At 44.4% G+C, this 15,292-nt stretch overlaps 1 protein-coding gene across 1 annotated transcript in view; it reads left to right on the top strand.

Annotated features, from left to right (window-relative positions):
* The first annotated feature begins 4,001 nt into the window (after window positions 1-4,001).
* The window catches only part of CCDC80 (coiled-coil domain containing 80), a 35,594-nt gene continuing 24,303 nt past the window's right edge, over window positions 4,002-15,292 (top strand). The window contains exons 1-3 of the mRNA NM_001098982.2: window positions 4,002-4,714; window positions 5,129-7,029; window positions 15,001-15,157. Coding sequence (NP_001092452.1) covers window positions 5,140-7,029; window positions 15,001-15,157 — 2,047 coding nt within the window. The 5' untranslated portion in view covers window positions 4,002-4,714; window positions 5,129-5,139. The remainder of the gene's footprint in view (window positions 4,715-5,128; window positions 7,030-15,000; window positions 15,158-15,292) is intronic.

Here is a 15,292-nt window from a genome sequence, read left to right as displayed (position 1 = left end):
CCATCAGGTAGTGCATCCTCTTCTGGAAGCCTCCTTCCACTTACTCACATTTTCATCAAATAATCACCCCCATCCCAGAAGTTCTAAAGCAAATCTGTTTTGCTTATTCTTTCCTTCCCTCCTTCCAAATCACTGTGCTACCAGTGTCAGGCAGGGTCTTGTCAGTGAATTAGCATTTCTAAAATCTAGTTTTGAATTTTTTTTCTTTTTACCTTTCTCTGACTCAACATCAATCCCCCCACTTCTCTCTTTTCTTTCCCTTTTTTTATCTGCCATTAGTGTTTCTTTTTTAGGTTACAGAAAAAAATGGACAGATCTAGATAGGAGATGCTCTTAAATCATGGACTAGAAATTGATTTATTACAAATCCTGTATTATTAAGGGCTTTTCCTGAAAGGAGTACAGGCTAACTTGCTTCCTAACAGCTCTTATCAGACCTGTGCTCCCAGAACTTGCCTTACAGGCTTTTCTGAAGTCTTAGAAAAGGCTTTAGGTTTTGAGGCTGAAAAATCCTGAACAGGCAGGAGAAGCTGCACATTGCCAGTGTGTCTGTGGGGTGGCTGTGGGCTATGGGGCGTTGGGGAGTCCCTGGAGCGTACTTCTCTCGCATATGTGTTTAGCGCGCCATCTAGTGGCAGAAGCTCATAGACGCGAAGGGAAGAGAAGAAAGCCTGAGTCCTGAAGACACAGCTCAGGGTTGGGCTGGCTTCCCCTTAAGGTTAAGTACAGGTCAAATAAACCTAAAGTGGTTTTGTTTCAACTCTACACATTGCATAGGTGACGAATGTTGTGCACACCGTTGGGAGGCTTCTAGAAGCTATGGGATATTAAAGAAAAAGGATAAAATATGTTAAGGACCTGAATTCTGAAAGAGGAATACCAGACCACCTGAACTGTCTGTTGAGAAGCCTGTATGCAGGTCAGGAAGCAACAGTTAGAACTGGACATGGAACAACAGACTGGTTCCAAATAGGAAAAGGAGTACGTCAAGGCTGTATATTGTCACCCTGCTTATTTAACTTATATGCAGAGTACATCATGAGAAACACTGGGCTGGATGAAGCACAAGCTGGAATCAAGATTGCCAGGAGAAATATCAATAACCTCAGATATGCAGATGACACCACCCTTATGGCAGAAAGTGAAGAGGAACTCAAAAGCCTCTTGATGAAAGTGAAAGTAGAGAGTGAAAAAGTTGGCTTAAAGCTCAATATTCAGAAAACGAAGATCATGGCATCTGGTCCCATCACTTCATGGCAAATAGATGGGAAACAGTAGAAACAATGGCTGACTGTATTTTTCTGAGCTCCAAAATCACTGCAGATGGTGATTGCAGCCACGAAATTAAAAGATGCGTACTCCTTGGAAGGAAAGTTATGACCAACCTAGACAGCATATTCGGAGAAGGCAATGGTACCCCACTCCAGTACTCTTGCCTGGAAAATCCCATGGACAGAGGAGTCTGGTAGGCTGCAGTCCATGGGGTCGCTAAGAGTCGGACACAACTGAACGACTTCACTTTCACGTTTCACTTTCATGCATTGGAGAAGGAAATGGCAACTCACTCCAGTGATATTGCTTGGAGAATCCCAGGGACGGCGGAGCCTGGTGGACTGCCATCTATGGGGTCGCACAGAGTCGGACATGACTGAAGTGACAGCAGCAGCAACAGACAGCATATTAAAAAGCAGAGACATTACTTTGCCAACAAAGGTCTGTCTAGTCAAGGCTATGGTTTTTCTAGTGGTCATGTGTGGATGTGAGAGTTGGACTATAAAGAAAGCTGAGGGCTGAAGAATTGATGTTTTTGAACTGTGGTGTTGGAGAAGACTCTTGAGAGTCCCTTGGACTGCAAGGAGATCCAACCAGTCCATCCTAAAGGAGATCAGTCCTGGGTGTTCACTGGAAGGACTGATGTTAAAGCTGAAACTCCAATACTTTGGCCACCTGATGCGAAGAGCTGACTCATTTGAAAAGACCCTGATGCTAGGAGGGATTGAGGGCAGGAGGAGAAGGGGACAACAGAGGATGAGATGGTTGGATGGCATCATCGACTTGATGGACATGGGTTTGGGTAGACTCCGGGAGTTGGTGATGGACAGGGGGCCTGGCTTGCTGCAGTTCATGGGGTCACAAAGAGTCGGATACGACTGAGTGACTGAACTGAACTGAATGTTAAGGACCTATTAAGAAAGGCAAAAAGTACTGCTACACAATTATTTTAGAAAGTAGGACTCTAAAACTATAAGCTCTCTGGTTGAACAAATTAATGAGACTTTTCTATGAATCTGGGAAACAAAAACAAATTGAAGGAAAAGAAGAAAGAGAAGGTGTGAGAAGAAAATGAAAGGGGGAAGAGGCAGGATAACCCAATGCTTTGTAGACAGTTCTACATCTGGGTTCAAATTTCAGGGCCACTTCTTAGCATTTGTGTGACAGTGAGCAATTGCCTAAATTCATTCAGTCTCAGGTTGCCCATCTGCAAATGGGAGATGAGCCCACCTGTCTCTTGGGGATGCTGTGAGGGTTAAATAAAAGCATATATGAAAGTGCCAAGCCCAGAGCCTCATGTGAAAATGCTCAATAAATGGTAGTTATTATTAGCAGAGAGAAGACAAAAGGAAGAGAAAGGAAGGAAGACAGGAGGCTCAGCAAGGGATTGTGTAGAACACATTATGATGTGAGAAAGGAAGTCACATCTAGGACTGTGCAATTCACCACTAGGCATTTGATCAACTTAACAGGTGAATCCCATGAAAGGAAATCTCTGTCTTCAGGGGACAGAAGGTCTCTGCCTGAAGCCCACGTTTGTTCTGGACTTACAGAAGGCCAGAACAGAAAGGCTCCACAGAAGGCCCTTCCTCCTTGGCACCCCCCAGGTCTTCATGCTGTGGACTTACAACCTGACACTCAACCCTCCACAGATCTTCAATTCAGTGCCGGGAGCTCATGTGAAGGAAAAGTAAATGACCAGTCAGAGATGGTGCTGATGAAAAGGAACACCCAGGACCAGGTTTTATCTAGAGAGGGTAGACATTAACATGATCTAGCTTACAGGAGGCCTCCTGAAAACACTGATTCGCCACTGTCTGGGGCAGTTAATACTGACTGAATGCACTTGGAGAGGCTGGAAGAAATATCTGTATAACCCGAGGCACCTTCCTTCCCTGCTAAAAGCTGATTCCTCATGGCAGATCTGTGAGGTGGATCCACAGAGCTGCTTCAGTATCTCCAATATAGCTATTTCTAAGGATTGTTTAAAGCCCTCTGGATACTGGAAGCCTCTGGAGTGCAAGATATTGCAACACACACACACACACACACACACACACGTACATACACTCGTGCCCTCTGAGGAAGCTCTTAGCCTACCACAGCCAGAGCTCAGAATTGGAGGTCGTAGTGGCCTTTCCCTGTGTAATGGCTGACCACAATCTCAGGGGAACAGCAGCCATTGCTTGCATTTCTAACCTTTTACCAGCTTCCTTTCATGCCAAGGAGAAACTAGGAATAAGAATACAGTAATATGATCCCCAATTAGCATAAAATAAAAACAACCCAGCCATGTTTTCCATCGGCATTTCCAACCTCAAATGAAACACATGAAGCAGGGAGAAAGAGATAAAAATATATTCATAAACCTATAAATATATATCTACTGTCTGTATATGTACAGCCGAGCACTCTGACCCCAATGACTATCTGTCTCTGGAAAACCAAGCAGTCAGATGTAGAAATCTGAGAATTTTCCCTTTCCCAAGCACAATGTGTGTACAGACAGGAAGGGACAGTGTCCTGATGACTCAGTAGGGAAGGGGTTAAGTTCTCAGCCATCCTGTTCCAAAGTGATTTATGATGATGTTCAGTGTTTCAACACCCCCACCCAAAGAACAGCCCCTTCTCTCCCTCCCAGTCCAGGCTCACCGCTCACCATGCTGAAATGGGAAGGAGGCGGTGTTTTGCTGATCTGTTAAATTCTTAGTGAAGTTTCCTTGATTTCCAGTGGCTGCTGTTGTTTGAGTTTGGTTTGGATCAAAACTGAGGTTGTCCTGGCATTTCTGGGACTGAATCCAGGCAAGAGGAAGAAGAAAAAGGAGAAGGAAGAGAGGAGAGAAAAGGTGGGAAGAAATAAAGGGAGGAGAGAAGCGTAAGGAAAAGAAAAAAGTCCTTTTCAACATCACATTCCTGTGTTTTCCCTCGGCCTGGAAAACATATTAATCCCAGTGCTTCTACGCTCGGAAACAAAGAGACTAAGCCAGACTGTGGGGGAAAGGGTGATAAGAAGGATCCTGGAACTCGAAAAGGAGAAAGAGCGAGATTTAGAAATAGCTGGGACTCCACTTTAAGGGGCGTCCAGCGCTGTCGGCCGGCCGGGAGGGATTGGCATTCGCAGACACACAGCCCGAGCAGAAGCTGCAGACAAATGGAGATGCAAAGACTTAAAAGGACAGCTCCTTTCACCTCATTCTACTTGTCAAGAAGGTAAAAAAGCACAGCCAGAAAGAAAAGAAGAAAGTTCAGCCCTCAGGACCGGACAGGCGGTGGTCTGTGTGCGGCTCTAGGAGCTGGGGCTGCAGCACACCCCTTTGTATCGGCCAGCCTTGCAAAGGAGAAAGAGAATTGGGAGGAAAAGTATTTCATCTAGGAACTGTCCTGGGAGCACACTTCAGATTGCTGTTTAAAACCTCTGCATTCCATCTCCATGAGCCACTATGTAAGTGTGTGATCCTGCCTGTCTTTACTGTGTTTGTTTCTTTGTCATTTATTTGAAGAAATGAAATAGGAATGTTGTCATAATTAATATGCTCAGTGTGCATTTTCTCTGGAGCATCAGACAGTTGAAACAGTGCAAGCATGCTGAATGGGGAACTGATTTGAGTTTCCTGCTTAATGTAAACTGTCTCTGCTAAGCACTGACAAATTACAGGGACTTAAAAGCAACAGGATCTCATCCGATTTTCCATTCTCTGACCTCCCTCCTTCTTCTTCTCCAACTACCCCTTCCCCCTCTCCTTGGCAAAGATAGATAAAGAGATAATGCCCAGCTCTGTTTGCAATTAAATGATTCTTTTTTTTTTCTCTCTCTGCCCTCCCCTTTCTGTGTTTTGACCCTGCTGTCTCCCCAAAGAGGACTGCACAATGACATGGAGAATGGGACCCAGTTTTACTATGCTGCTGGCATTGTGGCTGGTGTGTGGATCAGAACCCCATGGGCAGACCATGAATAGAGGGAGCCGCGGAGGGCAGAAAGTGCCTCTGGTTTCCGCCGTCAACAGAAGGCCAGCTCGGTTACTGAGGCACACGGGGAGGTCTCAGGGAATTGAGAGAACCACTCTGGAAAAACCAAACCTTCAGCCTCTCCAAAGAAGGAGGAGCATACCGGTATTGAGAGTAGCTCATGCCACCGCACCGCCAGCCTCGCTGGGCATCCATGGGGCCCCAGTAAGAACTCAGCAGAGCCCAGGAGCTCGGAGCTCTCCCCGTGAGATGGTCCGAGATGAGGGGTCCTCAGCTCGGTCAAAAATGTTGCGCTTCCCGTCTGGGTCCAGCTCTCCCAACATCCTTGCCAGCTTTGCAGGGAAAAACAGGGTATGGGTCATCTCGGCCCCACACGCCTCGGAAGGCTACTACCGGCTCATGATGAGCCTGCTGAAGGACGACGTGTATTGTGAGCTGGCTGAGAGGCACATCCAGCAGATCGTGCTGTTCCACCAGGCAGGCGAGGAAGGAGGCAAGGTGCGAAGGATCACCAGTGAGGGCCGTGTCCTGGAGCAGCCCTTGGACCCCAGCCTCATCCCAAAGCTGATGAGCTTCTTGAAGCTGGAGAAGGGCAAGTTCGGCATGGTGCTGTTGAAGAAGACCCTGCAGGTGGAGGAACGCTACCCTTACCCGGTCAGGTTGGAGGCCATGTATGAGATCATCGACCAGGGCCCCATCCGCAGGATAGAGAAGATCAGGCAGAAGGGTTTTGTGCAAAAATGTAAGGCCTCTGGAGTCGAGGGCCAGGTGGTAGAGGAGGGGAACAATGGTGGAGAGGCAGGAAGGCCAGGCCTGGGCAGTGAGAAGAGGAAAGAGGAGCAGAGGAGAGCCCAAGTGCCACCCACCAGAGAGAGTCGGGTGAAGGTGATGAGAAAACCGGCCACCACTGTGGGGGCCCCTCCCCCACCTCCTCCAACCCCACGGGCCACCACGCTGCCTCCAGCTCCGGTCACAACAGTGACGCGGGCCACGTCTCGGGTGGTGACGGCAGCTGCAAGACCCACAACCACCACGGCCTTTCCGACCACCCAGAGGCCTTGGACCCCCCGAGTGCACCTTTCTTCAGCCCCCCACAGGCCCCCCGCAACAGCCGAGGTGACCACTGCCAAGGGGCCGGTGGCCTCCGAGAATCTCTACCCTCCGCCCAGGAAGGAGCAGCCCAGGGAGAGGCCGCTGACCACTAGGAGGCCCAGCAAGGCCACCAGCTTCGAGGTCTTCACAGCTGCCCCTTCCATCGCCATCTCTGAGCCCAGCACCAGGGCCGGCGCGGGCCGTTTCCGGGACAACCGCACAGACAGGCGGGAGCATGGCCCCCGGGACCCCAACGTGGTGCCAAGTTCTCACAAGCCAGCAAAGGGGAAACCTCCCAAAAAGAAAGCCCAGGACAAAATTCTTAGCAATGAGTATGAGGATAAGTATGACCTCAGCCGGCCGACCACCTCTCAGCTGGAGGAAGAGTTGCAGCGGGGAAATATGCCCCCCAAAAAAGCGAAGGAGTCTAAAAAGCACGAAAAACTTGAGAAACCCGAGAAGGAGAAGAAAAAAAAGGTGAAGAGTGAGAAAGCAGACAAGTTACTCAAGAGTGAAAAGCAAGTGAAGAAGGACAAGGCTGAGAAAAAGAGTAGGCAGGAGAAAGAGAAGAACAAGAAGAAAAAAGTGGGGAGGACAGAGCAGGATGGCCACCTGAAACCCGCAAAACCCTTCACTCAGAATCCCAGGAAGCTGGTGACCGACCTACTGGGGCCCTTTGAAGGCAAACGAAGGCTGCTTGTAAGTAATCTCCTTGGTATTGTTCTGTAGGCTGTGGCAGTGTTAGGACTTGGAGTGTTATTTTTCTAAAATCACATTATTGGATAGCAGGCTATGGCTAAACAGGTAATCTGTCAGGAAGATCAGGAGGTTTGTCAAAGAAGGACAGCCAGGCCAGTAGCTCCTTTTGACTTAGATATTCTATGACTTAGATATTCTATTCTCTATCCACACAGACCCATGGCCCTAAGCAGTCGGTGACTGGGGGATCTTAGCCCCAGTCATCAGCCCAGGGAAGCACTCAGCTTCTTCTGTGCTCAACTTCTTCCAAACCCACCAGACCCATCCCCCTCTTACGACTCTCTTCCACAGGACAGTTCTAGATATACCTCCCTTCTGCCAAGTTCAAAGAAGAATAAAATAATTAATAAAATGGAATGCATTGATGGCAGTCACAATTTAGGAAAAGGATTTCTTTCTGCATGAGCTTAAAAACTAGAAGCATGTGTATGGGAAAATAGCAGGTCTATATCAACAGTTAGATCTATATCAACAATTGGGAGACTCAAAGGGGAAAGTGTGGCAGCCTGGTTGGGGAGTGGGTATGACTGGTAGTGGGGAAGGGTCCTTGTTTGTCTGGCCCCACAAATATATTTTTAAAACCAGCTAGCTAAAATTTTTCTCCTAAAGCCTGCCTCCCCCACAACTGCCCGACTACCAGTAAGAAGCAAAACGAACGAAGTGTGGAAGCTGGGTTAATTGCTCCATTTTCTGATCCCTTAGAGGCATATCTGAATTTGGAGTCAAGATGTCATGTCAGTTTCTCCTGGGCCTCTAGAATGTGTGCGTGTGTGTGTGTGTGTGTGTGTGAAAAAAGACACGTGAGGTCCTATTTATACTTTGCCTGTGATTCTGAGTGCCCTGGGTACTGAGCAAGTCCCAGGTCCATCTCAGTAACTCTTTTGGCCGTTCCTTGCCACCATCCAAAGAATGACACCAGAATCTAGTCAGACACCAGAGGGCTTTGGGCAAGAATAAGCATCATCTTAAATGTATGGGAAATTTTTACCATCGATGGGAATGATTCATCTTTTCTCAGTGTCTCCTTGCCCTTATTTTAGTGCCCTTCTAAGATTTTGCCCCTAGCTTCTTAATGCTGCATTTTAATCTAGGCTGACTAGGAGGAAAAGGGCATGATGTAGTTAATTCAGAGAAATAGATCTGTAAGTTAATGCTGGGTAACCTGAGTCAGGAATAGTTCTCTCAGCTAGCTGGCTGGGAGGGAACTGCCTCATGCCAGTGAGGACAGCATCTATCCTGCTGCAGACACAAGGTGACTCCATGCCCTGCATTCCCACAGCCAAAAGAGATAGATGCTCATCTCTCAAGGCATCTCTTAGAGAGTCTTTTCATTTTTCTAACTAAATTTGGATTAATGATCTGAGCAAAGTGACTCTGGTGCCCATTTATCTTTTAGGGGTTTCAAAAAGTTCAATGTGCTCACTTTGAAATGTTATTCAGAGCAGAATCCCTTGTGATAGTTATCATGGATGGGGCTTGTCCCCAAATTCTCTTAGCTGTTCCATCTAGTATATCTTTGTAATAGAACAAAACCTAAATTTTGATTGATTCTACAGATTCATGTGTGTATGTATGTCTTGTTATATATATTTTGTATGTTGGTACTCGTTTCTAACCAGAACCTTAAAGTAACTATATAAACTTAGGTTAGCAGAGGATAGGCTGACTATTAGAGTAGTTTAACAACTATTTGGTTATTGCCAGAGTACACAGGTTTGAATGGGAATGTTCCAGCCAAAAGCAGAAGAATCACTGATTTTAGAGTAGAATTCTACCTGGTACAGAACTGTTGGAGGCAGACTGCTCTCTTTGGGGTATGAGAAATCATCAGTAGCATTTTCTGTTGGTCTCTTTCTGAGTACCTGGAACTTTGTCCGGCATGGTCAGGTTTTAACCAGGGGGGAAATAATCATGGGTAAAATGTCCGGATTGTAATTGTGCACCCATCTGGCAAATACTTCCACTGCCTCTAGCTCATGAGTCAGAAGAAAGGGGTTTTCATACTATATCCCTGATATTAGTCATGCCTTTCATTTCTTTCCACTCCCTTAGTCAGGGATTTGAAAGCCCGGCTGGGTCTTTTCTGCTTTTAACAGTATCCCTGATCATAAATTTCTAGCGAATGAAAACTCAGACAACAGCTTTTGCTGATGTCATGTGAGGCAAAACAGAAACCAGCTGGGCTTGCTCATGGCAGTGTTGCTCTTTGGGGTTGGAGCAAGATCCAGGATTGTTATTAGAAAGAACATACCAACAGGAGGCATTTTAGCTTTGCGTTTCAGTCACATGTGTGCCTGGCTGACGATCGTATCAGAACTGTGTTCTCTGAAGAGCTAATAATGTCGAAAATAAAAATGGATTAGAAAAGACATTATAAAATAAATGCAACGGAAAGTCAAAAGATGGAGAGGAATCTTTAACCAGACAGAGAGGAGACCAGTGTCTCTGGGAGAAAGATTTTGTTGGTGCCGCTTATCTCTTTTCCATTCATTTTTCCTGTCAAACATGGCTGATGTTATTCAGGAAGTTTCAGTGATTTAATTAATATTCATTAAAGCATAGCAGCCTCCAAGCTATTAAAGTACAGATGACAACATAGCCCCCCCCCCACAACTGGCCTCAACCTAACCCAGTTTGCTCAAACTGAAGTGAGATTTGCATTCCAAGAAATTGTGCAGGCCTTTTAGCTTATCTTTCCAGATTTTCAGTAACCTGGTGCTCAGTGACAATAACCTAGTCCTTTGCATTTATTTATATCCTTCTTTAATACTTAACTACTTAGAGAAACACTGGCAGTGATGGTACAGGTTATAGTTGGATGAATAGCATCCTAGTGGTCTTCAGAGGAGTTACAGGTAGAGCTAGGTCAGAGGTCACACCTCCAAACCTTCTGTCTCTCAGCCTGTCAACCAACAGGGGCACATCCTGCAAGGTGCTTTGCGGAGACTGTGGGTTAATTTTCACAACAATCCCATGAGGAAGGACTAATTAACTCCATTTACAGAAGCTTAGACAGATTGAGAAATTTCCCAAGGTGTATAGCCAATACATGACAAAGCCAGAATTAAAACTGAGATATGTTTGATTTTAAACTCAAGGTCAATCACTTCCCCGTTCTGCCTTCCCAGGGATGTGAGCTTACTGTGGGCTTGTGCCATAAAGGGAACCAGAAACTGAGAAATGAACCTGTTAGTAATACAAATGTTTTAAAATTCCTTTTCAATCTTGAATTACTCAGAAAAACAGTAAGATATACCAATTGTCAACATTTTGTGCTGGGCAACAATGTAGAGTTTCTGCCTTTAATACCCAGCTAGTTCTTTGTACCTCAACTCACTGGCTTTCCACCTAGTCAAGTGGAGAACAATAGATTGAATCCCAGTTAATCTAATCCCTCAGACTGATTGATGCTGGTCTGGGGATGACAAAATTGAGAATATGGATGAGTCTTTTATCATGGAAACATTGGAATACGTGGAGTATAGCTGAAAAGTCATCATGCTGTGCTCTGCGCCCATTGACCTGTTTGTCAATGAACAAGACGCCTCATCACGCTGAAATACACAGATCCAAGTTCAAGTATTCTTTGGAGATTGGATCTCCCGTAATTCAAGTATGTTAGTACTTTTAACCTTACTACAGAAATTTGGATATTGGGACAATAATCTACTTACTTGGTTTAATTTTAGAAAAGAATATAAACCTCCTATTTACTGAGGCAGACTACCAGCTGGAATGCCTTTTCTCAGAATCCTGTAAAAGTCTAATGTTTTGAGCTTAACACAATACTTGGAGTAAGCTGACTTAAAATATCCTCCCTCCAGCATCTTCCCACTCCCATTTGCACCCTTTACTTATGCAAACTAGCTTCCTTATAGTCTGAGGCTCCTTGTGCCGACATGCCAGTTGGAAAGTTGGAACAGAAACATAAAAAAGAACAACACAATTCTAGCTTCATGATACATGCCCTGATTTATCACCACCAGACTAGAAAGAGGCCAAGTGCCAGACAATAATGTTTACTGGGAAGTTCTGTGCTCAGTCTCTTCAGTCTTCTAAAATGCTCTTTTTAAAAAGAGGAGACTGGAAATGGTTACCATTTTAAACACTGTTTGAAGTACTGCCACGCTAGAAAATGAATGGGACATAGATGTCAATACACAGGGAAAGAGTCACTGAAATATGTTCGGATGATCAGCCTCCTTCACTTTGCAGCACTTTGTGTGCTGCAAACTCAAGGAGCAGATTGAATGTAGAGGAGAGTGTCTTTACCAATGGTGTGTGGGCTGCATCGAGCAGGGAATCACACCTCTAGCAGGAGTGATGGATGTAACCTGAGGAGCACTATGCTTCTACTACCTACTGGGCAGTAGTGGGGCTGGGGCTTCAGTGCCTTGATGAATTGGTACTGTAGTTATGGAGATGTGACATAAGCGTAAAACAAAATGGTAAATCAAGGAAATACATAAATTCCAGGTAAGCCATGCAGATAATAAGAACAGTAATTAAAAGGAGAAAGTGATCATTGTGGAATAGATGAGACTTTAAGGAGGATGCTGCATTTGAAGAATGACTCCGATTCTGATAAGGTGGAAGGGAGGGGAGGCGATTCTGGGTGAGAAGGGTGGCATGGATGAAGGTAAAGGAAGGAATGTGAGTGAATTATTCAGAGGCAGCACACATCCATGATGCTTTGGTGTACACTGCCTGTATATATTTATATAATATATATACTAATATGTACGCTTGATTCTCACTATTTTATGAGTTCATAGGGAAGTTGTTCCAAAGGTTAGAAAACCAAGGTTTAGAAGGTTAAAAGGCTTTGTTGAGGCTACAGAGTAGCCAGGGGTTGAACTAGGACAAAAATGCAGGTCTTCGGATTTTGACTACAGTCACCCTTTCTCTGTGCCCTTCAGGTTCCTCTCATTTCATAATTTAGCCCAGTCCAGCTACAGGGTGAAGAGGTCACATAAGGGAGGAATAGGAGGAAAGTTTAGCAAGAGAGAGCCTGAGGCCAGGTTGTGGAGGGCTAGAATCTAGGAAGTGAGTCATGCTAAATGAATGTCACCTCCCAGGTGGGTTAAGGCTTCCCTGGGCAAAGGGCTTGAGGTGAAAGTAAACTTCAGAGCCCTCTACTTATTTAAGTGCAGTTCCCACTGGGTATCCCCAGCCTAAGGCTACTATGTTCAGAGATACATGGGAGAAGCTGCCTGGCAGGATAAGGTTCGGTATGATTGTATATTCTCTGAAATTCTGTTATGCACAAGGGGAAGAAAGAGACCAGAAGGGGCTTTGAGAACTCTTAAAATCCTGTTATAACATGATCTGTCTGTGGACTGTAAGGGTCCATGAACGGAATGGAGTCTATGCATGGATCTGAAGTTTCAGAGCCAGGTAGTTATCAATCATCTAGCATATATTCTAAATATGAGCCTATCCTTCCTTGGGGGCTTCCCTGGTGGCTCAGACAGTGAAGAATCTGCCTGCAGTGCAGGAGACTGGGTTCAACCCCTGGGTTGGTAAGATCCCCTGGAGAAGGGCATGGCCGCCCACTCCAGTATTCTTGTCTGGAGAATTCCATGAAAAGAGGAGCCTGGTGGACTACAGCCATGGGGTCTCAAAGAGTCTGGCAGAACTGAGCAACTAACATTTTTACTTTCTTTCATCCTTCCTTTAGGTCAGGGAGTCCAAAATCATTATCAGGACATGTTACTTTCATTTTTTTTTTTTTTTTTACTATTTTGTGTTCTCACTTAAATAGTCATTTTATGTATTTCAAAATAGTGTATCTATGAGCAAAGAAAAGCCAAAAATAAAAGACTAAAATACACCAACTGAAAACAAAACACCTGGATGTGGACTACCATCAAAACTAAAGAAATATTTTCAAATGCCATGTAGCTAATTAAAAAACTAACAAAGCAAAAATACCATCACTGTATCTTTCTATAGCCTCCTTAAATCTTTTTTAAGGCTAAGTGTGAATCAATGAATAAATTAAGGGAAAATTTTATTATTTTTCCTCTTGGGGAATTATATTTCTAAACCAAGCATTTCCTACCCACCCTGTCCATATGAAAAAGTACATAAACACAAAATCAAAAATAGATGAAATCATGTCTTCTTAAAATAAATAACAATCTGAGAAAACATAAACAAATGCTTCATCGTGGAAAAATCTTTGTTGATGTTCTACTCAAAAGCTATTGAACTCATTTTGATTTCCATGAGGGATAGTATTTTTGACAAGTACAGAGAATTCTTCGAAGGGAACGCCTGCAGGCCACAATAAATACATTTTGGACAGAGCAAAATAAACAGCAAAATGAGCTGGGACCAGATTTATTACTATCTTGATAAAGTATTTGATAAAGAGTTTAACATGGTGAGACTTCCCTTCTGCAAAATGCCAAGCTAATAGCCACAAACTTCAGGAATATTTTGTAAGGTTAGACGGAACTAACTTTTTTTAAGCACTTTTTTTCAAAGTAGAACAGTGTTTGATAAATTGATCAAATGAAAGGAAGTGTATAGATGGGGGAACTCTCTGGTGGTCCAATTCAATCCCTGGTCTAGAGGTTGGCCTCTGAGCTAATGAGAAGCCTGCATAGGGTGACTAAACCGTGTTTTTTGCAGACATCAGCCGATTAAGCTGTTTAGGGTTAAAGAGATAAAAAAAAAAAAATCTAGTCATCATCAGAATAAAATTTCATGTCCTTCCACCTCAGGGCAAACAGCACATGCCCACACATTCGTCAGACGTGCTACACAATCCTGGTTTCTGCTCAGGAAGAAGCTAGTAAAATTGGAGAAGACTCAGGAAAAGGCAACAAAAATAATCACCATAGTAGAAAGGCTTCTATATCTGGCTAGATTACAGCGATGAGGCATTCTTAAGGAGAGAGTTCAAGAGGAACCTTGAAAAATAAGAGTATCCTCATTTTATCCAAAATAGTGAAGTCTGTGTTTTCCCAGATAGCTGGTGACTAAAGCATCTCTTTTTATTGCTCTGTCTTCTTTTTCCTCAGGGGAAGTGAAGGGGTCAAATTGAGTGAGAGAGAGACACAGGGGCTAGGTGAAAAATGCCAGGTTTGAATTGGAAAGAAGACTGAACAGAAAGAGAAAAATTCATCCTCTTGGAGGGTTTTAGCATCACAGACATCCACCACGAGCTGCAGGCCCAGTGACAGTGATTATGTTCTGAGACAGAACTGGGCCAAAGGGCCATTCTAAAAATTCTCTGAATTTTACCTAATGAAAATTCTAAGCCGTGGAGTGTTTCATAGTGCCCAAGACCTGGCTATGAAACTCAGCCCTGTAAGATGTGAAATAATAGTGGTAGCCACCGAATTCACGAGTGTCTGAGCAGCCAATTAAGGCAATGAAGATCAAAATAAAGGGAGAGAGATAGCATTTATTGGACAATTATTGCATGCCAAGTGTCATATAATGCCTACAACAAACAGCCTTGTGAAAGAAGTATTCCTGTGCAGAGTTCATAAATGAGAAAACCAAGATACATGGAGACTGATAATGAAGGCAAATGATAGTGGAAGTGAGTAGAAACTCTAAACTGTCTGGAATCATTTTTTTAAAAAGGCCTTTCCAAATGGTCTCTTTTGGCTTTAATTATGCTAACTATCCAACAAAATGATCCAGTTTAGGTGTCAGTCTAGTTTAGGAATGGCAACCTACTCCAGTATTCTCGCCTGGAGAATTCCCTGGACACGGGAGCTTGGTGGGCTACAGTCTGTAGGGTCACAAAGAGTTGTACATGACTGAGCGACTAACACACACATCCTGTCAGTCACCACCAGCCCTGTAGTCTAGATCATCCCTTTGATTTTTCCCTCAGTGTGAAACTATCACTGTGAGTTAATTGTTTTGCTTGCTTTTGCCCTCCTCCAGCTGATCACTGCTCCCAAGGCTGAAAACAGCATGTATGTGCAGCAGCGAGATGAGTATCTGGAAAGTTTCTGCAAGATGGCCACCAGGAAAGTCTCCGTGATCACCATCTTTGGCCCTGTCAGCAACAGCACCATGAAAATCGACCACTTCCAGCTAGGTTCTCTGAAACAACTTAATGATTATATTACTGATTTTCTCTTAGCTAAGGTGGGGCATGCTTTACGGGAGAGGTCGGTGGGGAATCAAAAGGAAAATTTGGGTTTCCAGAGGGCTATTTTCTTGTGGTAACAAA

Source organism: Bos taurus, chromosome 1 (assembly GCF_002263795.3).
Source record: "Bos taurus isolate L1 Dominette 01449 registration number 42190680 breed Hereford chromosome 1, ARS-UCD2.0, whole genome shotgun sequence".
NCBI lineage: Eukaryota > Metazoa > Chordata > Mammalia > Artiodactyla > Bovidae > Bos > Bos taurus.
The sequence above is the reverse complement of the archived record's forward strand: the minus strand, read 5'-3'. Positions and strand labels throughout refer to the sequence as shown.